Raw genomic sequence first — 26,618 nt, 5'->3', positions numbered from 1 at the left:
CCTTGCACTGCCCGTTTACTTGTCATCAAAAGTTTTCAGGAATGGTGGTGCGAAAAAAGGAGCCCACTAACTTGGGCTCTAGCTAGACCAAAAATCATAACACGCTTACTTGCACATACCAACATGGCACTGTCGAAGTGCGAAATTCGGCTGGGTAGCGAGAAACTGTCGTTAACTGGAGCTCAACTAAGAATTCGAAGGCATGCTTCACAGCAGGCGCAGACTGCCCCCAACCCCGGTCGAGATCACTACTTTCACTCAGTGCCTGTCCGAAATTCGAGCTCAGGCGTGAAATCTTGTAGGCGGGGCTCACTTTACCACCCCAGCGTTCCCACCCTAACAAAAGGCTCTGATTAAGCACGTTTGTGCTAGCCTCTGAACTCCTAATGCGCGACACGACGTCTTGTGGAAGAGTTCTCCCACTCTCTGAAAAACGCCGCTTTTCTTGGTACTTTCTTCCCTTTCCTCAGTTACCTGTTGAATGACAACCTGTGAAGCTCGCATAGAAAATGCAAGAAGGAAGAGCAAAACACGGGCCCGATTCAGAACTTTGTTCGTACATAACGGAATTAGTCCATGTAGAAATTAGTTGCTGCCTCTCGTCAGTAAATTGCGGCTTGCCAGTGCAGCACCGCTAACGGGGCCTCGACTGTTCCACAAGTAAGGTAACGGGATCCCTTTTGTCTGCAGGCATGGCCACGGGCTTGGTGACCACCACGCGGGTGACGCACGCCACGCCGGCAGCCCTGTACGCGCACGTGGCGCATCGCGACTGGGAGATGGACTCCAAGATGCCCAAGCGCACACGCTGCAAGGACATCGCCCGCCAGCTCGTCGAGGACGAGCCCGGAAAGAACCTTAATGTGAGCAATCGTGGCGTTGCAGTTCTCTAGCTGGAGCGGCGAAGAAAGGAGGCATTTTACAGCGATAGCTGTTAGGCGCCCGTCCCTGGCTTTCGAGTCGTAGTCGTCCGCCGTCGTCGGCGTAACCGGTGGGTACGCCGGTCAACCTCGGTCGCATAATCCTACGGGTGGCTTTGTTTGGAACAGCCGCCTGCCAGTGCACGGGTGTACCACATGACCACTACACCAGTGCGCCAGCAAAATATCCCCAAAACTGAACGCCTAAACAGCTATCGTTGAACCTCGCGTTACGCAGTCGTAACCGTCCCGTGAGTTTTTTATATTGATGGAAGAACAGCTCAAAAAAGGGACGAAAGACTGGAAGGAACCCACGACGAGCGCTTACTATCAACAAAGGCATTGTTTTCCTTTCTTTGTGTTGTTGTTCTTGCACTGCATTTATACTGAGCGCATGAATAAACGTCTTTGTTGATAGTAAGCGGTCGTCGTGTGTGCCTTCAATTGTGTGGTCGTCTTCTTTCGCTGTTCTTCCATCAAAATGAACCAATACTAACGTGTTAAACTTATCGCACTGCCTTTTTATATAGCGAGAGGCGCGCAGGGACTTAAGCTCTATGCAGGCGGCTGTATGGCGACCTGCTGCAGTGCGGTCCAGAGCACGAGTGGGTTCAGCCTCAACCCTCCCCCCACCCTCCCCCCGATCTCTCCATTTACCCCTTTCACCCAAATCCTTAAGTTATGGTTCAGGGTGTCTGTCCAAAGTTGGTCAGTTACCGCAGTCTTCCTTCCTTCGTAACTTGACCCAACCTAGACACCGAAAGTGCGTCATGGAAACTTTCCGGGGTTCACGACGTCATATTAGTTGTTTGTTTGTAACTCAGTGGTACCAAAATGCCGAAATCATGTCGTCATATCGTGACAAATCACTATGCAGATTTGCTGTGTTCGCATGGTGGCCAATAAAAATAACTGATGTGAGGATATGCGAGTCTGGTTTCTGGGCTCTGTAGAGGGGGAAGAGCGCTGTAAAGCCACCGCTGCACTTCTCCCTAGCAGTGGGCGAAGAATCCGCGATTTGCGTACTACGTATATGGCACATCGCCAAATACGCGAGGGGTAGTACAAGTCTCGTCAGCTTCGCAGACGACGTTAAGTAACGGCTGAAAGAGCGGGAAGCGCATTTGTACCAGCGTGCTAGTCGTGTTTTACAAACGGAGCAGGATGCGAGCACAATGAAACAGGGGTCCTTGCTAATCGTGTGAATATATGCGTATTTCGCATACGATTTAGAAATTTGTTGACGGCTATGGGATTCCACACTGTTCTTTGGTCAACTACATTGCGTTTTGAAGTGATTCTGGGCGTTATAAATATAAGCACGTCCGACCGGAAGGTCTTCGCCTTCTCTACAGCAGTGTATAAAAAGTATAAGCGCGTGTTAATGACATCCTAGTCGAAATCAAGAGGAAGAAATGGGCTTGGGCAGGGCATGTAATGCGAAGGCAAGATAACTGCTGGTCCTTCAGGGTAACCGAGTGGATTCCAAGAGAAAGTAAGCGTAGCAGGGGGCGGCAGAAGGTTAGGTGGGCGGATGAGCTTACGAAGTTTGCGGGGATAAGGTGGCCTCAGCTGGCACAGGACAAGATTAATTGGAGAGACATGGGAGAGGCCTTTGTCCTAGCTGCAGTGGGCGTAGTCAGGCTGATGATCCTTACGCGCTGCTGACTCCCTATGTCCTGTGCGTTGGACAACTGCTTGGTACAGCCTGGTCCTGCACTGCGCACAGGTGATTCTGGGTGGCGGCCTGGCGTACTTCAAGGACAAGCAGCGAGGTGGCGGCAAGCGAAGTGACGGCCTCGACCTCGTCGACCAGTGGAAGAAGGACAAGAAGAATCGGAAGTTTGTCGGCTCTCGAGAGGAACTCTTGGCCATCGACGCCAACAAGACCGAGTACCTGCTGGGTAAGGCGGCGCTGTCGAAACCTACATTGTCGTGACAGCGCTTGCCTGCATCGGGTACTGTTAAACGTGGCTCTTACCACCCACTTTGTTAATAATGGGAACTGTTATGAATTCGTTTATGTATAGAGTGCAATATACGCCTGATCTTGAGCAAATAATTTGTATGCGCAGTAGCGTCGGATCTAGGTGGGGCGCAGATGGGCGATTTTTCACGTGCGGTGAGTGTTGACCTTTCTTAAAGTGGCGGTAATTACTAAGCGTTTTGTGCACCTTGGAATGTTCCAAGAAGACTGTACTGCAGTGATTTGTATGGTACAGAAAAGAGCAGTGATTTGCAGCATGTTGTATCAACAGAAGTGTCTGAATCGGGCTTATCAGTGACATTATAATCATGAACATTTAACTTGTCAGGGAGAATAGGAGAGCTATACGCATGACAGCATATTGTACGGGATTCACTGCCCTGCCAATGTAATCTCTTATAGATTATTGACAGTTACTTTGATATGGAATCGTGTTCCAGTGTTGGTGACGCATGTTTGGGGGCGCATCTTTGATGGCGCATGTTTGGAGACGCATCTTTAATGACGCATGTTTGGTGGCGCATCTTTGATGACGCATCTTTGGCGACGCATCTTTGGTGATAATTTTAATTACAGATTGGAGTGAAATTTGCGAAGTACGTCTCATATGTATGTCAGAAATATTCCTTGTTAATAACTGAACAATAAATTAAATATGCCGAATAAATATTTCACGTAAAATGACCCAAACACATCACCAAAAAAGCGGAATAAATCATGCAATATTAAAGGTACGAAAGGTTCACCGACATGCACTCGTTCCCACATCACTCAGGAAGTCAAGCGCCGACTCAAAAGCGATTCCGGTACATAGTCTTCTGCACCCGGAAAAACTCTGTTCAGGCAGCAACTGATCGAACCGTGTTCTACGTGGGTATGTTACAACACAATGCTAACTCGAATTCGATTACAATGGTCTGAAGCTTAATGAAATATACGGAAAGCGTTCGAAGTATGTGCAACGACTTGCTGCAATGTCAGTGTCCCTTTCACACGCATCGGCGCAGGACTTTTCTCGGGAGATCACATGTCGTACGAGCTGTACCGCCAGGAGAAGCAGCCCTCGCTGGTCGACATGGTGGTCACCGCCATTGAGATTCTGCGCAGGCGCGGCGACGGCTTCGCGCTCATGGTCGAAGGTGAGCCTTGATTAGCCTCTGTGTGTGTGCATGCGTGCGTGTGTGTGTTTAGCGCGTGCTTCTGCGATTCCAAACTTCTGCGGTTTTGTATTCCTCACTTCGCGATAAACAGGAGGCAGGGATGATGGAATTGACATGAGATGAACAAGGTGCAAGAGTAAATCCTCAGTTCGTTAACCAACGTTTCGCCAAGAGGACTTAAATTTGTTTCTTGCCGAGCAGGACTGAGTCTTAACTAAGAGAATTTGCTAAAGCCGCTTGCTGGTGTGCCCCAACAGCATGAGGCAGAGCTTATGCTCCTTGTTCATACATTTATTTTTGCAACGCAATAACCCCAGTTAAACCGTGCGTCATGTCTCCACTGAAAGTCAGAATCATCTTGTTCAACATGTGGCGAACATTAACACTTATTTCTTCTTTCGAATATACTCCGTAATGTTTGACTAGAGGAACGCATCTGCTCACCTGTGAAGACTGTTGGCCTTGTGAGGGTTGTGGGTACCATGTACAAGCATCGAAAAATTAAAGCTTGAGTTGCCTTCCACGGATCCTTTTGAACAAACGGTAGCCTCGACAGCCGTCTACTGAGCTGAACATTGCAAACACACGTTGCGTGCCATATTTCAAGGCGGCTGCCGAAAACGTACTGAAATGTTTTCTCGTTTTCTTCCCAAGCGATTGCGCGAATTATGCAGAACTTTTATAAGTAATGAGCATCGCCAGGAAGCATTCACTTCGCAGAAGAGCACTTGAAAATAGCACCACACACTGCTCTGAAGCGCTGTTTGAGAGAGACCGTGCCAGCTTTTCCGCTATTAAACTCGTCTGCTGCTTCCGCAGCTTCTGCTCAGTGATGATGGCCCCATCGCCAACGACAAGGATAAAAAAAATCGCTTACTGCGTGAGGCCCTCCGTAGAGAGCCGGAAGCGAGTGATCATTCGTGCGGGGTGTGTTTTTGGATCTCGTCGCCTAACGGAGATCACAGCGAGAGAAGGAACACGCAGTTTCTTTACTACCGTGTGTTTGCGTATATTTTGGTCTGCGCGGCTCTGTAAACACGGCCGAGCACCCTTCAACGGAATGGGCATGCATGCGGCTGTATACAGACCGGTCCATTGTTACTCGCGATGGACGGACGAGGTTTCCCTTGTGTGCACGGGAAGAGGGGCTGCTGTTCGCGCTGCCGGAGGGGGCCGCGGAACAGGGCCGGCCATTACGCGATGCGGAGGAACCCGGCGCTCGCGGAAATTACCCGGAAGGAGGCGGAGACGGCTGCGTCGTCGCTCGTCTGGGCATCTGCGGTCACTATACACAAGCGCCTCGGGCTACGAAAACGTTGAATTGAAAGCTGGACGCCGGCGCGCTGAATGCATTTGAAACGACCTTACGGAAAGCTGCTTGGAAAGTGTCGCTCTTCTGTGGTAGTCTCTGAAGGACTACTAAGAGACCACGCGACAACAGTGGCACAGTAGTAGGAGAAGTGCCCGCTTTCCTGGCCATTCTTTGAAACTGTGCTACTAGTTTCCTTTTTTCTTTTTTAGATTCCGCCCTCCCGCCTCTCTCTCTCTACCGGAAACATTCTAATGGCAACAGCGTATCCGCGTTTCTTGGCTCATTATTACTTCTGTCGACTCACGAAGGTTGGACACACGCACTTAACACATAACTTCATTCTGGCAAAAAAAGACAAACCTGCATGGAGAGATGGTCACCACAAACCAGATATTAATATCCTATACAAACCTTGATGAACTTAGGAAAAAGCATTTCTAACAATTTTATGACGAGCGCATCCCATTACACCCTTTTTTACTCCTAGGAGAAAATTCCCTAGTGCAAACCTCTTCTTTTGTTTCGTTCCTAAAAGATGCAAACGTCCTAAACCTCCTGTAGTGTTACAAAACAATCTTTAAATTTCTTCACACTAAACAGACATATTAAATCTTGCGTTTGGCGCACGATGGCCTTAGCTGCCTATGTGTCATAAAACAGAACACAACACAACACGAAGGATGTAAAACTAAAATGTTCGAAATATAGAAGGGGGAGGAGAGAGAATAGGTGAAGAAGCAGCAGATTGGCTTGGACGCAGTTCACTGGCGAAAGTATGGATTTAAAAAGAGCGCTTCACTGAACTTCCAGGCACCGAAAGGCAAAGCGTGGCTCTGAACCGGCACGCGTTAAGCTGAGGCATCTGAAGAACGAGAACGCGAAGATCAGAAGTCATCTGGACTACTTCCGATATTAACGATTGCTTTTCTCGCCCTTCTGCTGTCTCGAGTGACGGCACTTTTATGCCTTTGAAATAGTGCTGTACATTACCATGCTCTGTATGCAAAGTTTACTGCGTGCAGTAGCCACGCGGCCACCTCTCTGTGTCTTTGCTTGCTATTAATGTATGCACTGGTTAGCTTCATAGTTCCATATTTTGTTTTCTTAAAGAAATATAAAACGACACATGTCGCTTGTACCATGCAGTATTCATCGGTTGCAGTTAAAGGTCGCAGTATGTCTCCGAGGAATCCATTCTTAGGGTGTCAAGGCATGCTCTGAGAATAATCTGAAGCAGCGTTTTGTAGCAGGAAGCCAGCGACGTTTAGCGGCTATTCCGATGATCTGTATCCAGATGTGGAGGAAAGTGCCAACGATGCGCTGACGATACTGGAGGACGAGCGTCACCTCCCACTGCACGTAGAGAGGGCACTTGCTACGTGTCGCGTTCGGTGAACCACGAGCTCAGTGTCAATTACAGCTCGGGTAATGGGCATATGACCCTAGTGGCAACGGCTGGACAGATAATAGGCATACAGATAAAGGCCCGACATTAGGCTGAACTAGAAACTGAAAGATTTCTACGGAGCGACAGAAGATATGCCGAATTTTGCAACGCATTACAAATAAATCATGGTGATTATCTATCGGTTAAGTAAGTGAAGTGCCTTCGAAGCGTGCTACCTGGGTAGATATTTGACATTGTCAATTTCATTGTCAGTGAGCGGTACTAAAGAAAAGTTGGCTCACAAGCGTCAACTCGTAAACCGGAACTGTACTTCGTAAACAGGACTAGCGCTTCGTAAACCTCGACCCACCGCGAACGGGCGCTCGCAGGCGGCCGCATCGACCACGGCCACCACGAGAACCGGGCGGCGCTGGCGCTGCGCGAGACGGCGGAGCTGAGCGACGCAGTGGCCGCCGCCCTCGAGCTGGTGGACCTGCAGGAGACGCTGGTGCTGGTCACGGCGGACCACTCGCACTCGTTCACGCTCAACGGCTACCCGGCCAGGGGCAACCCCATTCTGGGCGTCGCCGGGCTCTCCGAGAAGGACGGCCTGCCGTACACCACCCTCTCCTACGCCAACGGGCCCTCCACTACTAAGCGGAGGGCTGATGCAAATACAGGTGCGGATACCATGCTTCGTAGGGAGTGGCGAGGCAGAATCTACCGCTGTTTGGTCTAGGCGCATTCACTTTATTCAGCAGTGACTTGTCAGTTTTAAAAAAATAAAAACTATAGGTCCAATGGACTTACAATGGACAGTCCATTGGGACAAATAACCAGTTTGCCGTCCCTGCAGCCAACAGTTGGAGCCAGTAAGACTGATCACGGTGTTTGATATGCCAAAGAATGAGGTCGGTCATTAAGAACGAGAAGCGGACGCGCTGGTTGCATCTCCCCAGTTCTTGTTAGCAAGTAGCCGCGGTGGCGAAGCGGAATATGGTGATCGGCTGTTGACCCGAAAGACGCGGGTTCGATCCCGGCGGCGGCGGTCGAATTTCGATGGAGGCGAAATTCTAGAGGCCCGTGTACTGTGCGATGTCAGTGCACGTTAAAGAACCCCAGATGGTCGAAATTTTCGGAGCCCTTCACTACGGCGTCCCTGATATCCTGAGTCGCTTTGGGGCGTTAAACACCACAAAAACCAAACCAATTCTTGTTAGGCATGGGCCTACTGTTATGCGATTCCTGGATCTCCCCGAGTCCCTGGCTAAATCCAACGTCAACGGAAGGCGCTAAAACATAAAAACAGCAACAAGAATATCAGGGAAAACCGCACCGTCTTTCCTCAGCCACGCCCGTCACTCAACACGAAACAAGCACACATCGTCTGTGAAGTTCAGACTACCACACTCTTCACCCACTTATGCTCTGTACATTCGGATGGAGAGAAGTAGCTCACTACCAATTGTCCAAAGATGAGGGAAGATACAAAACGATTTTTTTTAAAAGCTTGTAACGCTGTCGTTGCCGCCCTGTATTTCCAATACACTCCTCCTTCCGCTTGCAGGAATGCTCGCCTTAATTCGTGCACCAATAAGCAGCGTTTGAATGGAGGCGAAACGCATAGGCGCCCGTGTAGTTTGCACTCTTAAAGATCCCCAGGTGGTCTAAATTCTTCCGGAGACCTCCACTACGGCACCTCTTTCTTCCTTTCTTCTCTTACTCCCTCCATTATTCCTTCTCTTACGACGCGGTTCAGGTGTCCAGCGAGATGTGAGACAGATACTGCGCCATAATTCCTTTTCCCAAAAACCAATTTTCATGCTCGCTAATGGGCGAAAGAGGCGCAAACGCTCTTTTTCAAGAGATCCTAGCTCTGGTGGTGATGATGATGATGATGTCCTCAGGCTGAATGGCACGTACCCACGGCGGAGGATTGGCCAGGGTGCATTGCTGATACAAACGCAGACATGGGTAAGGAGTGGAGTAATTGGATAATTATGTGACGAAGACTAGAATTTGGATTAAAAAAGGTGATAAAAGAACGGAAACGAGAAAACTGTGAATTCACATTCTAGCATAAGGATCTACGTGATGCAATTATATATCCGTTAATAAAATGCACACTGGTTTCAAGGCATATCCCTTGGCGCTTGAACCAAAGGAGAGGAGGATCGGAATAGATGTAGAGGTAGCCACAGTCGAGCGAGGTGGAACGCCATGTATGTTCTACGGAGAGAAGCGAACCGGCGGCAAAAGAGGAAAAAGTGATCTTCTGACTCAATTTCGCCACAAGACTCACAGAGGTTGGTCAACGATAACCCTGATCGACGTAAATTGAGATTTTGTCGCGGTATTCTGCAGCGCGAGATGGTCATGGACACCCCACATTTCCTTGAACTGCACATTCGCACACACCAAGGAAATGCCAGGTGTTGTAAATCCGCTACAGCAAAGAGGGGCTCATGGCTCCTCGATATTTCGCAGAGGCTGTCGACTACCAGCAGGTGAGCGCCGTGCCCCTGCGCCTGGAGACCCACGCGGGCGAGGACGTGGCGCTGTACGCCGCTGGCCCCATGGCGCACGCGGTGCACGGTGTGCTCGAGCAGCACGCCGTGTCCCACTTCCTGGACTACGCCGCCTGCCTCGGGGACGGCGCCCTGCTCCGGTCGCGATGCCTCGAGCAGAGGGCCTCCGCGGCGGCACCACCGGCGACGCGATCCGCCGTAGCTGCGCTCCTGGCGCTGGCAGCATCCCTAGCGGTGCTTTGGTAGGGACGGCATGTACAACACACACATAGGCTGGGTGCAACTGCACTGAATGAAGCTACACTGAGGGTGCACTGCATACAACACTACAAAGTACATTCCTGCTTGAAAGTTTTCATGCCACATGGCTTGCCTTTCAGGGGTGTAAAAGAGCACTAATGGCACCACTGAGCTCTGAATCGCTCTAAGATGGGGAAGACCTCGTCCTGACCAGTAAGTGCTATTTGGTCTTCAGGGGACTTGTGAGTGTTGCATTATGTGGCTTGAAGATTTTTGACCAGACTTCCACCTTTAATGTCACTGTCGTAGCTTGAGGTACGCTTGAGCACCATTCTTTTTAGGCATAATGAATCAAAGGCATGCTTTCTACGCAACGAGTGAGAATCGAACTCGTAATCAGTGCAGCGAATTCCGGGACCTATAATCTGCTGTTCTCTCATGCCACTTGAGCTGCTTGTATTGGATTGTCGAAGAACAGAACAGCCCCACAAAAACACAACTCAAGAGGAACGAACTACTATAATACACTTCATTTTGCACACTACAGGACGTGGCACATAAAAAATGTTCTTAGTCCCAGAAAATTTCAGTTTCAGGATTGGCATGGCACAGCCGCCTATGTGGGTAGTATAGCTCCATGCAGCATGCACTTCACATGTTTTACTGAGGGCTATACAAACGCCGCTAGTCTCCATAACATTGCGCGTGCGTTCTATGTAAAGACAGCAAATTTTTTTAAATTGTAAAATGTACCAATCTACCGGCTTGACTGCGCAATCATACGTGGCGATGCGCAGTGTCTGTTATTTTGTTTTAATAAAATTGTGCTTGTTTGGTTTCAAGGCCAGAATGGAGTTTTTTTTCTCGCTGTAAAACTTTGCTAAATGCCAAGCCAATCAATTTCATGTGTTGGAAAACTGCGGAATGCTACATCTGAATTATCATGCCCACTCCCATTCCCAAGCTGCCTGATTCGGACGGCGTTCGCACTGAGAACGCCACTTAAAAAATAAACTTGAATGAGGTTGAAATCGCTGAGGAATATAAACGAAAGAGTAAAAGAGTCATGTGAAGCTTGTAGCCTGAATACACAAAATAAATGGAAAATATGGCAGCTGTAGTTACTAACAGCACCTTAAATAAACTGGTGCCTCTTTTCCCACAGAGATTCCACTCTGTGTCATATGATTGTGTGGCTTATGCATAATACCATAACAGCACCTTATGATACAGTCATTGCAGTATTTCAGTGCACAGGCAGTGCTCGCAGTGAAGAGTGAACAAATTGTACGGCGACTCAATCATAGAAATGAAACTGTCAGTGATCGTGATAACGGCTCTTTGCTGCCCTCTTAACGTTGCGGCTCAGATGGTTGGCGGCTGCAATAACTTCTGTTGTGAAAATCATGAGCATGTTTGTGAAAGCATAAAAGACATCGAAATGGCTGCTTACAGTCTGCATATGTAAAAAACAAAGCAGCACCTGAGGATGCTAACAAAGACAGGCAGGCTAGTTGGCTTGTACTGGAATGCATGTTGTAATCTCGCTTTGTCTTACGTCCCGGCTTGTTTGCGTGTTTACAGTATGCATATTGTGGATGCTATGCAGTACCCCTTGGCTCTGTTAAGGCACGCTACTTTGAGCCTTCATAAAGTCGTTTTTTTATCCCTTTGGCATGTTACGAGCAAGTGCTTTGTTGTTATGTGTGGATAGTGTGTTCATAAAGCTAGTGAAATGTCATCCACTTTTCTGTTCATGCAATTACACCTTATTACAATATTTCGGTTTCATGAAGGCTCTCGTTAATTTCGGCATTGAATTGTCTTCGTGTGGCTCCTTGAAATACAAAGGCTTGGAGAATTAAAAACTCATCTTTCCTCACACCCGAACTCAGTGCTGCCATATTTATGCAAGCGCAATCGTCTGTAATCAGCGAGCTGATATCACACGCTGGCCTCGTGTGGATGGGGAAAACGAGCGGTGTGTTGTTTTCTGGAGATGGGCTTCAGTCGTTTTTGAAGAACATGGGCATATTTTAACCGTCACTAAGCATGTACGGCATTGCGAGTTTTGTTGAGCCTGTGTGCATCTTTGCTACCTTGCGAAATTTTGTCTTCCACGTATGTGTAAATCCGATGAGTCAGTTATCTTCCACGAGACACATTAAGCTTGTCGGATTGAATGTCTTCCGACAGAAAATCCACGAAATAAAATATTCTACTCGGTTGTCGAAACTGTCTTGGTTTTTGAGGAGACTTTTTCGTCGGTGACACTTTGCGAGCTGGACGTCGAGCAAGTGCTGCAAGAGGTCGTTATTCCTAGCCATTATTACTAAGGTACAAAAATGAAATAAAAAACTCGTCACTTTGCACCTATTTGCTGCTTGAGCTACAAGTAGCTGCCTAATGTAAGTATACGAGACTCCATGACAATTTGTGCCATTAGGTATATTTGTAATGTGGGAAAAATTAAATTCGCTCCCTTCGCGCTAATCGAAAGCTCTCGTTGACGTGAGTAAACTATAATCGTCATCTACGTTCCATGTTCATTTTTGTCATGGATCTTCTTCGCCTAATTCTGAGGCATTCGTGCAGTCTTCAAATGGGGATTGCCGTATAAGGCAACCCTCATCCCAACCCACAAATAAAAAATAAATATTCCTCTGTGTTTCCATCGGTTTCGGCGACAGCTTCACATGCTCGAACTTCATTTTTTCCTTTGTATTTTAACGCGTAATGTTTGACACCAAGGAGTTAAATTTAGATACATATTTAGGTACCCCACAGTACCTCGCCGCACTGAATGCGATGAATTTAAACTATTCGGCTTCTGCATTTCTCATTCGCTTAAAGCTGTAGCGTTGGCTCACACTTTCCTTGCATTCAGCTCCAAAAATCTAATTACGAGCAGGTCTTGTCGTTTTCTTTTTGCATGGAGAATGAAGGCTGAGCTAAAAAAGAAAGCAGGATATGTGCCCTCCCGCCCCTTACCATCTCGACTACTGCGTTGTCTATTTTAAAAGGAGTCCACTTAGGAGCCTTAGTTCACACAAGCTCACGTGTTCTTTACGTGTTACGAGCAAAGAGAATCGACCGGAAGTATTTTTTTTTTACTATAACGTGCTTTGCTGCACGAGACGAAAAATCAGGACGCGAAAGACGAAGCCATGCTTGACTTCAGCTGTTGCTTTCTCGAGGATCAAAAGCCGCGGGCCATGTCGCTGGAGGCCCACTCGGGGAATTGGTAGACGTCGAAGACCAAGGAGCCGATCGTGTGGATGGCAGCGATCTCGAACATCACGCAGATCAGGTTCATGAGGAAGCCCGGGCCTATCTGTGCACGAAACGACATCCGACAGTGAGGAAATGCAGCATAACTGTAGCATGACGACCCGAACGAAGCCTGTATGTAGCAGTGGACATTTTGAAAATTGTTTTTTGAGGAAGGAAAATGGCGTAGCAATTATCTCAAATATGTCGGTGGACACCCGAACCGCGCCGTAAAGCAAGGGATAAAGGAGGGAGAGAGAGAAGAAAGAGGTGCCGTAGTGGAGGGCTCCAGAATAACTTCGACCACCTGGGGATCTTTAACGTGCACTGACTTCGCACAGCACACGGGCACCTTTGTGTTTCGCCTCAATCGAAACGCGGCCACCGCGGTCAGGTTCGAACCCGGGAACTACGGCTCAGTAGCCGAGCGCCCTAACTACTGACCCACCGCTGCCGGTGGCAGTACACATTTTACACGGAATAATGTGATAACCGCGACGCCACGATGCTGTTTCGTGCGCTGCTGGGCCGTTTGTTCGCAATTGTTCGGCTGCATGCAGTCTTTTTTGTTGACCATTCTCCTGATTAAAATACTTGGAGAAATAAGGCTTTCTGGAGAGCCATTTCACAAGGTTACTAAATTCATGTGTCTAAGTGGGTGTTTTTAAGCGACTGAAGGTAAAGACAAGCCGCATTTATTTCAAACTTTGCAATAAACACTTAGCGGGGCAAGTTGGCGCATAGCTTCTAGAAGTCAAGCGCGACAAAGACAGCCCACAGAAAAGGAGAACGACCAGAAAAGTGAATGTGCCGCCCTTATGTTCTGTGTGCTGTCCTTGTTGTTGTTAAAGCAATCCGTCGAACAACCCAGTTTCTACCCTGCAATCCCCCGGACGTCCGGAAGCGGAGATTTTTTGAAACATTTTTTGGAGCTGCTAAGACTTAATTAAAGTTGAAAGTAGCAATTTCTTTGCATTACCTCAACAACCAAAGAACATAAAACTTTCTCGAAAACGATTATGCTATCTTCCAGGCAGGCAATCTTGGAAATCTTGACAGCGAAATACTCTTAATCATTAATTATTCTGTCAATAACTCTCCAAGACACAAAGAAAGCGAAGATAGAGCGCTACAACATAACACAACAAGAACGCACCTCATCTCGAACCTTTGAAGTCATGGGCTCATCCTCCGAAGCCCAATTGTAATAATAATAATAATAATAATAATAATAATAATAATAATAATAATAATAATAATAATAATAATAATAATAATAATAATAATAATAATAATGTTTTTTTTCTGGAAAGGAAATGACGCAGTATCTGTCTCATACATCGGCGGACACCTGAACCGCGCCGTAAGGGAAGGGATAAAGGAGGGAGTGAAAGAAGAAAGGTAGAAAGAGGTGCCGTAGTGGAGGGCTCCGGAATAATTTCGACCACCTGGAGATCTTTAACGTGCACTGACATCGCACAGCACACGGGCGCCTCAGCGTTTTGCCTCCATAAAACGCAGCCGCCGCGGTCGGGTTCGAACCCAGGAACTCCGGATCAGTAGTCGAGCGCCCCAATCATTGAGCCACCGCGGCGGGTGCCCAAATGTGAAGGGTGCCGTCCATTATGTGCTAGTGGTGGGTGGTTAACAAGCAAAGTTCTCAATGAAGTTTTTGCGCCATGCATGCAAGCTAAGGCAGGTGTAATCGAAGAGGTTTAAATGCAAATTTCTGTTAAGGTGAAGGGCATCATTACTGTATAAAGAGTGCAAAAACACCTGGGACACAACTCTAGAAACATATTTCTGCTGTTGGTGTTGACACCACCAGATTTCGTTAGACGTTTTCCCTCTCTCTATTATCTTTACCATCTCGTCCCATAGATCAGACAGTATGTACCGACTCAATGCCGTATATATGCCCCAATGTATCTACCAGCCGCAGCGCAATGCAAGACGAGACAGAGCCGCTAATCGGCGTCGTCCGCGTTCGCGCCGAGCTTGCGCTGCGACCTTGTCTGAACGAATCATTTTCCTTTTCTGGCAGCATCGCAGACAGTCGAGGCCCGGTGTTCGCCTCGCACTGTTTTGAGTGACATAATTTTATCTTGTAGATCTGCGCTTTACACCTGTTCTTAATTACATGTAATCGTGATGCCTGCTCCATCTACCAAGCTATCGATCGTCATACCCTTAAGGTGAAGCTCAAGTGTCCCCAGAATTTTTTTCTCTGGCGTTAAGCAGTAATCGGCCAGAAAGCGCGCATGCGCAGACGCACCATATCTCCCGGAGTCATGCGCCCCAAGTGGTAGACGATGGCGTTCGGTGGCGTCGAGGCGGGCAGCATGAATGCGAACGAGCATCCGATGGTGGTGGGGATGCCGAAGTAGAGCGGGTGCACGCGCCGATGCATGGCCGTCTCGAGCACCACGGGCAGCATGAACTTGGAGATGGCCGCGTTGCTCGTGAACTCGGTCATCACCGACGACGTGATGCAGAGCAACATGACCACCACAGTGTCCGGCACCGCGTCCAGGGCCTCCATGCCCACCACCATCATGTCAGTGAGGCCAGACTTCTGCAACACACCACGCCGCGGACGACCGGTTTGTAGTTTTACAGCAAACGTCAGCTTAGCCCGCAGCACCCTCCCCGGTAAACGGCATCAAGTGCGCACGAGCCGCTCTTTTCGCAGCGACAACTGTTAAGGCCACGTTTCGCTCATGCGGTGTAGTCGTCATTGGCGTTGTAGCACATGACGTCATGACAACGCGGCAAATGTATACGGATGGACGAATAAGCGACCGTGCGCGACGCGCGGTAGAGCGTGATGGAAGCCTACACTGCACCCGTAGCCCACCACTCCCACCCACAACCGCCCACTCCCCTCCGTACTCGAGCGGTGAAATACATCTCACAACGCCCTGGGACAGAATGGTCTCTCGCTGCTGTTACATGACTCTGCATCACAGCTTGGCCGAGCTACGGCTAAGATGGCCGCGGAGTACGGATGTCGTCTGCATCCATATTGCGCGTTGCCACGCAGTCTGCTTAAGCGAAGGCTACGTTCAAGTTCAGCTCTTCTCCCTTACAAAAATTCCTTCAGACCGGCCATAGACTGTTTATAGACTTTAGTCTATGAAGTATATAGACTTTCTGTAGACAAATACTACAGACTAGTCTAGATTGATCGCCATACGCATTTAGTAGACGTTTTTCTATAAACAAATGTCTACTGAAAGTCTAATAGACACAGGTCTATAGACAAGCTGCAAACTTGTGGCCATACACTTCCTATTGATTTGTCTATAGGCAGTCTATAGACAAATGTCTACTGAAAGTCTAATAGACACAAGTCTATAGGCGATCTATAAACTTATCACCATACACTTCCTTATATTTCCGTCTATAGTCAGTCTAGACAAAAGTCTACTGGTCCAGTAGACAGTGGTCTATAGGCATTCCACAGGTATATGGGCTGGTAATGCTATAGACCTTGTCCATAGACAGTCTATAGACCTCTGTCTGCTATACCTTTATTAGACCATTGTCTATAGACAGACAGTCTGCAACTATGGTGTGGTGAAAAAGGTCCCCACACGGTCTTCACAAATGACCATGACGATAATATACTTACAAATTTAGTTTATTTCCAAGCTATGCAGGCTGGGGATATGCAATACGTGTACCATAAGAATGTAGCACATTATAAAAATAAATGTTGAAAGTAACGGTTCGACTAGTTTTCTCAGAAGCATTCTTGCAACCAGTTGGCAGCAGTCAATCACCCGGGCATGTTGACCTGTACAGCCCAAAGGAAAAAAATAATATAACCGGAACTGCAAAATTACCACTCCATCAAAACGTGCTTTACAACGCTAGACATATCCTGGCTATCCCATTCTAGAAAGGTAGTCTTGATCATTTGGTTCGTGTTTACGGGGTTCAAAAATCCACGGTTACTCAGGCTATCAGAGACGTTGTTGTGAAAGGCTGCGGGATAATTTCGACCACCCACTGTTTTTACCGAGCACTGACATCGCATAGTACACAGGCCTCTAGCATTTAGCTTCTATCAAAATGCGACCGCCGAGGCCGGAGTCGCACCTGCATCTTTCAGGTCACCAGACGAACACGATAACCACTGGGCCATCACGCCGGCTTCCTCATTACAGTAAATACGCGCGACAAATTCTAAGTGGTTTTCATAAAACATTGTAACTAAGACCCATAATCCCTGGAGCACTCTACCTCTACCCTGAATGCCTGCTGACAATACTGATATCTGTAAGGCATTCCTTTTACATTAATTGGAACAGAAGACTTCGAAGAATTGTGCCACATATCAGCCTTGATTCGCCCATAATGAAACGGGCAGAAGCCATGCAAAACCTGCCAGGCCGACGCGAACCAGTTGACCACAAATTGTGCCCATAACTTGGAGCACGAACACGCAACAGCATACTCATACATCAGCGCGCGCTCTTAGAAACAAGCGGGTTGCAGCTCTTCCATGCCGCGCTCATTACCCACAATAACTCGGACAGCACATAGTGTCTGGAGCTGCGCCGTTTCAAAAGCAGACGTGAGCTTGAGACAGCATGCGCATTACTGTCGCGATTAAATACCGTCTCAAATTCACTTAGTTTTTCCTTCAAGTGCAGCCCGAACAAAGCAGTAAAGAGGTGGTTCTTGCATGCAGGTGCCCTAACCTAACGCTGCTAGAAAAATCAACGTAAGCAACGAACGCGATCAAAGTAGGAACTATATCAAAGAAGCAATTAACACCTTCATAGCAGACATAACAACAAAGCGCGCGCTGAATTGCATTCGTGGCGCAGATAAGCGACCAGTTACATTGGCGTTTTCGGAATACAGCAGTCTGCAGATCAGAAACGCGCACTCTGACTCTCGCAAAAATGCTATTGGAGAGATCTGCGCCTGAGCGGGGTTCATGAACGAGCCTCTCGGAACGAAATGTAAGCCATCTCTTGTCGAGGCGACCTTTACTCAGCTTTCAAAATGAAGTGCACGCAGGTCGGCGGTGGTGGTGAAAATTTTTATTCAGCGAAGAGAGTTTGCAGGCCAGAAATGGCAGCCAGCGGCTCGGATAATAGGGATGGACGAATCCATATGTGTGCAACGAAAGGAGACGGGATGCAGCTCGTAGGTTCTTCGCGGTGTTTGTACACGCTGGCCATTCGCGCCGGCAATTCCAGCGTCGCTTGGCTAAAACTTCGACAAACGTCCCATGCTCCACTCTTAGCCTGCTTTGATGAAACGTCACTGTCCACGACGCGCACCGAGCGAGCGTCTACACGCAGCAAGCAATGCACGCCACTTAATGAACAGCACTCCACGGTCCGGACGGGCGACAACACAAAGATTAAAATAAATGTAGTCCACCTCAGAACGTGAGTGCGCGTTTCCGGAGGCGCCAGTAAATCGAACGCTCACGGCGCGATCGCAAAGTTCTAATCCGGCCATCACTCACGGAATATGCGATATTTCTGGCCGCACCATCTACCTTGCAACATGAAAAAGCCAGTAGACAGCTCGCGAGGAGCGGCTAACTATCACGGGTTTCGCATCTACTGCCTTTTCGCGCGTTATGAAAGACACAGCGGCACAGACGTAAGTTAGTCGAGAACCAGATGGCTTCCGATGCTTATAACTGCCCTTACAAACGAGGATAAGAAGTTTGTCGCTGCGCACAATCTTTCTGCACACACAGCTCTGCTTAGAGTGGTTTAGGAGACCAAATGCATAAAAAAATAATCGTGCAGGCTTACCATATGTGGACGATTAAGTTGGATTTCGATGAAAACGTAATTCACGAGAGAACACGCCGACGACACCGACCCATACGCGCACACAGTTGTTTGCAGCCCGAATGATTTTCCGCCGTCTTGCGGTAAAATGGGTAAAACGACAAACAGAAATCCATTTCACGGTCATATCTTTACAACTCACGCTCATTCTGAGTGTAGCTTGATCTGGTATCCGATACCACAGAGAGCAATTGGTTTATAAGCTTAAATTCTCCGCTCGCGCTTTAAAAACCTTATTTGTTTTCGCGAAAACAAAACCCGAAACTTTACTGCTTTGTCCGTACGCGCCGCATCTCCCACCGAATCGAATGTGGCACACTTTCCTAATATAATTAAAAAGTTGCATAGCATAACATCTATTTACATGCGTTTGTGTTTAGAAAACTGGTATGGACGGCATCAGCGTGTCAACTGATCCGAAGAAGCAGGCGTATGGGGATGGGCGAAAAAATACTGTCTTTGTGATTGTTGCGTCGCAGCACTTTTTCACGTGAACGCAAAGTGCAAAGGTATGAATGGCATATGTTATTCGCGCAGAGGTCTATGCTCTTTGAGACTCTTTAAACGGTGTTTCTAAGAGATGGGCACAACCTCGAATTTTCACACCCGTCTTTCCCCCTTTATTTTCAGGACGTTTTGAAGAAGAATCGCTGATGAAATGTTTCTGAATTAAGCGCGTTGGACAGTAACGATCGAGAGATGGAATGGAATTGTCTCGAGAGATTCCTTCAAGGGAGAGCATGTTCGTTAAATGTAATACAGTTTGCGGGCACCCTTACTTTAGGAATGACCGCCTTTCCTGGCTTTACCTGTTAGCATTCAATATTATTGAATTGTATCCACAATGTAAGTCACGGTATAACAAAAAGGAGTTTTTCAAGGGTTCTAAAAACAACATACAAGAGGGCGTTGCATTGTCCTCACACAACATATTTTTTTTTAATTCCTGAAATAGTGAAGGAGGTGGAGGACTCTAGCCATAGTTGCGGTCACCCGATGCAGTTCCCATCAGCATGCAGTGCAAAGAAATTGACATTGTTCTGGACCTAGTCGAAAAGCAGCGTATAGGTTGTCAGATAAAAAAATTGCGATTTTTATAGACTGCTCTATAGAGTATAGACTACCTATAGTCTATTGACTATCATAGACTATAAAGGTGTTAAAGACTATAGTCTATAGATACTCTAAAGACCGTCTATAGACGAAAAGAAATTAATGATGTCATAGACTAAGGCTACAGATAGTCTATAGACTGTTTATAACCGAAAGTAAATTATAGACTGTTATGAACTTACGCTATAGATAGTCTATATACAGAAGGAAATTAAGGCGGTTACAGACTTTAGTCCATAGTGTGTTGAAGGTTGCCGCAATGCACATCTGAGGCACACTAACATGTTATTCTCGGTATACACAGTGGCAGTTGAGCCCGTTGGCATGCAACAGTTGCAAGCAAGGTCCCGTGAAGATGTAACGAAGAAACAGCTGTAAGAAGGAACTGCAAGGGCACTTCGACTTCGTTATAATGAGGTTCACAGAAAGGTTTTAAAAAATTAAAGTCCGCAACTAAATACGCCTCGGCACAGCCTGAATGTTACTAAACTACTCGCGATGTTCCTGTGCTTTATCAAGTGTGAACGTAAAAAATAAAAGCAGCATGACAAACTGGAGCCGTCGTTGTTTCCAATATCCGGCGGCACAAGGCAAGTTAGCGGAGACTGCTATACAACCGCTGAACTTGGGCGCAGCCTCTGCTAAAACAGAAAGGCTGCGTTGCAGCTTGCGTCGGAGGTTCTGATAACGCCGGACTGCCCTCGCCTTCATGCCTAATGCTAATGTTGTGGCATTAAAAAACGAAAAGAGGTTTGCAAGGCGGATAGCAGGATCGACCTTTAACGGCTGCTGGGATAACAAAGGCCGTGTGTTCAGGCTGCGCGTTACTTTAACATTATTTATATCAGACGGAGGGAAGCAAAAACGCCGACCAAGTTTTCTTGATAAAATTTGAAGGAGGACGTTCTGGCTTCTATAAGGAAGCCACAAAAAGCCTCTAGACGCGTAGTGGGGACGCAAAAGTCCGCTCGTGAAGCGAAGGACAAAACGAAAACATATTTCGCTTGTGCCGTTATAAGGGCGAAACCTAATGGAACAAGTTGCATTCTGAGTCGTTGCCTAAGCGCCCCTTAAGTGGTCGGTCCGCGAACAACCGCGCGAGGAGAGACGGAGAGGAGGAAGGCAGGGGAAGAGGAGAGAGCAAGCGCATCATATCATTTCGTCGTTATTATTGATTACCTCATCATTGAGACCTAAGCGGGGTTACACACTTACAAATTAGATCATTAGGCAGTAGCAGCAAACTGCGGCGATACCAACTACCGCCCAGTAGGTGCATGAGAGGGTTCAAAGCGTGGACTCTTTTCGATACTTTTCTCTTCGAAACCTGTGGGAAAGAATCCTCGCAAGGCACCCCTTAAATGCATTCCGCATCGAAACACGGCAGGGCGCAACGTTGCGACGCGTTATACCTTCGAGGCGTCGGCGATGGTCATGCCCCCGCAGATGAGCAGCACGATGCCCCAGTTGACGTGGTTGCACACGTCTTCCCAGGTGATGATGGCCTGCTCGGCCTGGCCGATCATGTTGGTCTCCCGGGGGATGATGAAGAGCAGCATCAGCATCACCACCATGGGCACGGAGGAACGGATCATCCTGGGCAGTGCCCGTCGTTCATTTGTAGGGCATTCAACAGCCCGAGTTACAGAAGGCATATGGGTTACTACGGAATACGGGCCACGTGACCTCCTCTTTCCTCATCTGCGCTGCGGTGCTCGCCGCTGCTGGAAGAGTGCAGGCCCGTGAAGCGCACGACACAGAGTGACGTGAACCGGCGGGCGTTGCAGTGCGCGCAGCGAAGAAGCGTGATGCTTGGAACGCGAGTGCGAAGGCCAAAATTTTTGACCCACACAGTACCGAAGGTAATCGCTTTTTCGAAATTCAAAAAAAATTGATTTGTCTATCACTAATCGCCAGCTATAAATGCCTATTTGCAACTAAGCGCCTAACATTAATAATTCGAATCTCAACTATGAGAAATTAGTCAACGAGCTTACTTGTTAACATGATTCACGTGTTTTCTGATTCCCGCAAACGCTAATATTACGATGCCGCCGAAACCGTGTCTACACCTCAAAAAGCCTATTTTTAAATAGTGTTTATCCTCCACCGAAACAGCTTGTATATTGTGAAAAGTATTTCATCAAGAGATTTTTTCAGTCGCAAAATGAACACCCTAGAGAAACAAAAAATCTGGTAGGGCGATAACGCGTGCTGCGAACGTTATAAAGGCACAAAAGGTAACTGACAAGTTCAAGTGCTCCAGAAATGAAGAGCATTGGCGTACCAGGCCGAAAAGTAGTTAGTTGAGGGTGTTCTGGGTCTTGAACGTGGTTCCAATAAGAAACAGTTCGTTGCAGAATTTAATATCAAATTGTACTTATTTTTCATGCAAAACACTCAATTTCGCGATAATGGTCCGAGCGTAGTCACATTTATGTAGGCTTAGAGTCCTGATGGTCATGTCTGTCTTGTTTATAATGCTGCGAATATTTGCAGTGTTTGTTCATTCTTCCAAACTGCCGCCACACCACTTTATCGCTTTGTTTGCGACGCAAGACGCGACTAGATTTATCTCGATTGATCGCAGGCAGGCAGAGTTTATTCTACATTGTTCCGGAATGTTCTGGTAAATTTGCACACTATCTCGAAAGTTCGCTGTCAGCATTAAATTGAGCACGGCCGACAGCGGCGGGTATTCTGTTCGACGACCGCCGAGCATGCTTGTCGCTTTGCCGCCGCCGAGTGATTCAGTCCATTTTGGGTGCAAGTCGGACCAATAAAGTTTTCTTTTAGAAGACCTTTTGTCCGTCTTCATCGCTGCTTCGACTGCCGTCACCACTATGTGACAATAAAATATTTTATGAAGCAAACATTGGTGAAGGATTCTTCGTCGTAGTGATAGTTTGAGAAGGATCAATTTAGACTTCACAGCTGCAACACTCGTGGTACAGTTGGAGTTGTTAGATCTAAATGCTATTCTGCTTATATCGAATGAATGGTGAGAAGCAGCATTCGAGGTTGGGGTCCTCCATAGCGGCTGCGTGTGTTAATGTCAAAGTAGTGTTCTGTATATTGGTAATCTACGAGATGTTGATATGTTAGCGAAATTTTATCTAACGGCGACTGCGATTAGTGCTTCTGGTAAGTAATGATCATGTTGTTTCACGACAAGTTAGACGACATAAGAACTCGTAGGCACGCATACAGGGTCGGTCAAAAGTTCCCACGCCACAGGCTCTGCTTTCAAGCGCTATAGTCGGTCAGTTACGGCACCCTCGAAGCCAGAAATCTCTATAAAGGATAGGATAAGTACCATTCTCACCTCTGAGAAGCTTGATACCTTTATTTTTATTATAGGTTGCAGGATATGCCGCTGAAAAGCAGATCATGTGGCTTGGGAACTTTTGATCACCTCTGTGCATTTTAGTAGGATGAGGCGGATTAGACACGAATGTGCAAGAAGTCGGAGGTACATTAGCGACAGCCGCCTTGCATTTCGTCTGCTCCTGTTAGGGCTCATCAACCATCCATCGCACCGCATGGTTATGGAGAACGATAGGCCTATCTCGCCATAAATTACGCAATCAGCAATATGGCCATTGCGGAACAGACGAGGAACTGAAGGTCTTTAATATAGGCTGGGAATAACTGCAGGGCAGTGCGAAGACCCGTGTTTTGCATTACAGTAGATGAGAATTATTGCGGGGAAGAATTCATTTTGTCTAGAGTTAATGAGTAAACTTGGCATTCATGAATGGACATTGACGCCAAAGTCAAGTGTGCTCAGTTTAAGTTGCAGTCGACGCCGGCCATCATTTGTAAGGCTGTATGTCGGTTGAATGACCGTAAGAGAGAATTCGCCATGCCGGTGTTACGTCCTTTTTACATATCCTCGTTAGACCCCACGTACGCTGCTATTGTCTTTTTCACTCATTTACAAAAAAAAAAATGCTTCACTCGTGCAGTCTGATTGTGGTTGGAAATCGCAGAATTCTTGCCATGCTTGCACCTAGCTACCCATTCACGAATTGCGTCGCAAAAGGGGGCGCTCTGAGCGGCCCTTCAATATAGTCGCTTTGCATAAGTTTCTAACCTTGTCCAACTTTTTTGTATCTTTTTTTGAGAGCTTTTTGCTCGCGATGGCTGAGTGAATGCAACGCTCTTGTGCCTGACAATGAAGTTATTTGAAATTTTGAATCAAGTACGTTTTTAATCTACTAGAAATGAACGGCGGCGCAACGACAACGGCACAGGACCAAGAAAAGGGCAATGCACAGTAATTTGTCGTTGCGCCACAGTTCATTTCATCATGCACCAACTCGCCCCACAGGAAGTTATTCTGAAGAACCCATTTTAGTGCATTGATACACTGCAAAAGGCGCCAGTGTTTGTTCGTGAACTGTTGCGGATCCTTGACGCGGAGATTGAAGAATAGACAGAGATAAGCTGCTACGTCTGCTAAATTTTTTGCTTGCATTCAGGAAAAAACTGAGGCCTGAAAATCTTCAATTTACGCTGCCATATAGAAAACTCGCGCGTGCAGCTGAGCGTACGAGCTGTATGGAAAGATGTCGCTCCAGCCCGGCATGAAATGCGGTTTCTGTGAGAACATGAGCAGGACCATCAGCGTCATCAGGAATGTCACCACCGACTCGGAGAAGCTGCGAGTGAAGCAAGAAAACAAGAAAGGATACCATTAAGCGTGATTCCTTAAATGAGAAAATGCTGCTAAAAACTCTGCTGTTTCGTTTCGCCGTGAACACACAGGCGCGGGGGAGGGAAAGAGTGGGAAATGCGCCCTACCACGGCCGCTCAGTGCGTATTAATGTGGTCGTGGTGGTAGAAGGTAAATATCTAACCTCTGGCAAGTGAGTTTGTCAGGACAGACAGACAGGCAGGCACAAACATGCAGAGAAGCGCAGGCAGACGCACAGGCACAAAGATGCAGGCAGGCAGGCACCGGCATTGGGAGAAACAGGTGGCTACACAAGCATGGAGAGACAGGCACTGGCAGGCAGACAAGCACAGACAGACTGGCAGGCGGGCACACGAGATGTTGATATCTACGAGATGTTGATATGTTAGCGAAATTTCATCTAACAGCGACTGCGATTAGCGTTTCTGGTAAGTAATGATCATCTTGTTTCACGACACGTTAAACGATATAAGAACTCGTAGGCACATATACATTTTAGTAGGATGAGGCAGATTTGACTCGAATGTGCAAGAAGTCGGAGGTACATTAGTGAGAGCCGCCTTGCATTTCGTCTGTTCCTGTTAGAGCCCATCAACCATTCATCGCAAGCAGAGTGGCAAGCAGGCATAGACAGACAAGCACAGACAGGCAGGCACAGAGATAGGCAGGCACAGACAGACAAGCAGACCGACAGAGAGATAGACATGCGGCAGGCGCAGGCAAGCACGGAACGACAGGCACGGAAAACGAAATAGGCAGGCAGGCACAGACAATAGACAGGCAAACAAGGACGCACAGGCACAGAGAGATAGGTAGGCAGGCACAGAAAGAAAAACCGACACACAGAATACTGTCATGAGATTATTTTGCTCGCTTGTCGTTGTTGTTGTTGCAGGAATGAGTAAGTAAAACAATGGGCAACTTCCCATTATATTAGGGTGACGACATTTAACCTGGCGAATAACTCCAAGCATCTAGTCTCCGAATCAGTAATTACAATTTCCTTCTCTCCCTAACTGCCTAAAGACAAGAGCGAATGTCGCAACTCACGTGATGTGGCCGAGTTCGTCGCAGCGCTTGACAATTTCCCTCATGATCCGTTCCGCGTTTTCCTCGCTTACGGTTGCAGCACTGCCGCTGGAATCGAACACGTGACACACCAGTTGCATGTTCACTTAGCGCTACGTTGACAGCAAACCATTTACATAAAATGACTCGCTGCATGAACTCGATAAGCGCAGGTCTCAAACGACCATCTCAAATCGACGACTGCTCGTTTACACAAACCTCACCGTAGTGAGTAACCTCACCAGCGTCAAGCAGGGCACTGCGAACATGCCGCGGCGTCGTCGTCCGAGGTTAGAACCCACTTCCGCCGATGTCTTGGAGGCCAGACGGCGTCGGTGCCAAGGACGTCCCTATTTCTGCCCTGCCCTTCCGCTAGCCCGAATGCTTTTGAGGGGATTCAGCCCGTTAGGAGGACCACCCGAGTTACGTTCATGCAAACGTCGCTTAGGTGAAGGGACAGACATCGGCGCTCGTGCACCAAGCTTGCATCATGTTACGTTAGCCGGATGAAAGAGACTTAAAACGATTTTCATGGAGGTTCCGACGACAGTGTGTAGTGTAGACTGCACCTTCCCTGTGACTCTGGTTCTAGACTAGCTACGGTATTCCCACTTGCTTTCAATTCTTCATCGCACACCGAAATTTAGCGACCCGATTTTCGATTAATTTACTGAGTGCTTGGCGTGACCAATGGCTCGAAATTACGCTGTACACATGGAAGGCAACAGCAAATATAACGCTAGGGATCATAGAACCAGCACCAAAAAATAAAAAAATGTTCGGTAGGTAAGGAATAAAATACTGCAAACTTCATGCGTTTTTACGCAGTCACAAAAACGTAACCGCTGAGTATCAAAGGAGTAATGCAGAAAAGAAAAAAAATTAGGGGCGATCACTAAAGTTGATTCCGAGGAAACGCGACAGCATTCTTCGTTCACTCGTCAGGTCTGATGCTATTCCAGTTATGATTGTGCTCAAGGACTGAGCCCATTTTTTTTTCGCTTCATAATCTACTCCAATTCTGACTACGCAACTAAGCAAAACGTGTTACATTGTTAGATTGTGGCAAGTCCTCACACTATGATTCATACCAAGCACGGCCAAAA

The 26,618-nt window shown here is 47.5% G+C and overlaps 2 protein-coding genes across 2 annotated transcripts in view; one reads left to right on the top strand and one right to left on the bottom strand.

The window, feature by feature from the left end:
* The window catches only part of LOC144120498 (alkaline phosphatase, tissue-nonspecific isozyme-like), a 45,469-nt gene extending 33,700 nt beyond the window's left edge, over window positions 1-11,769 (top strand). Inside the window, exons 4-8 of the mRNA XM_077652945.1 lie at window positions 691-863; window positions 2,650-2,824; window positions 3,915-4,046; window positions 7,156-7,446; window positions 9,254-11,769. Coding sequence (XP_077509071.1) covers window positions 691-863; window positions 2,650-2,824; window positions 3,915-4,046; window positions 7,156-7,446; window positions 9,254-9,540 — 1,058 coding nt within the window. The 3' untranslated portion in view covers window positions 9,541-11,769. The remainder of the gene's footprint in view (window positions 1-690; window positions 864-2,649; window positions 2,825-3,914; window positions 4,047-7,155; window positions 7,447-9,253) is intronic.
* Window positions 11,770-11,907: 138 nt separating this feature from the next.
* The window catches only part of LOC144119518 (Na(+)/citrate cotransporter-like), a 30,482-nt gene continuing 15,771 nt past the window's right edge, over window positions 11,908-26,618 (bottom strand). Inside the window, exons 9-13 of the mRNA XM_077652107.1 lie at window positions 25,495-25,581; window positions 24,302-24,409; window positions 21,158-21,341; window positions 15,080-15,379; window positions 11,908-12,868 (exon numbers count right to left, since the gene is read on the bottom strand). Of these exons, the coding sequence (XP_077508233.1) occupies window positions 12,734-12,868; window positions 15,080-15,379; window positions 21,158-21,341; window positions 24,302-24,409; window positions 25,495-25,581 (814 nt within the window). The 3' untranslated portion in view covers window positions 11,908-12,733. The remainder of the gene's footprint in view (window positions 12,869-15,079; window positions 15,380-21,157; window positions 21,342-24,301; window positions 24,410-25,494; window positions 25,582-26,618) is intronic.

The sequence above is a fragment of the Amblyomma americanum genome, chromosome 2 (genome assembly GCF_052857255.1).
Source record: "Amblyomma americanum isolate KBUSLIRL-KWMA chromosome 2, ASM5285725v1, whole genome shotgun sequence".
NCBI classification, from domain to species: Eukaryota; Metazoa; Arthropoda; class Arachnida; order Ixodida; family Ixodidae; genus Amblyomma; species Amblyomma americanum.
The sequence above is the reverse complement of the archived record's forward strand: the minus strand, read 5'-3'. Positions and strand labels throughout refer to the sequence as shown.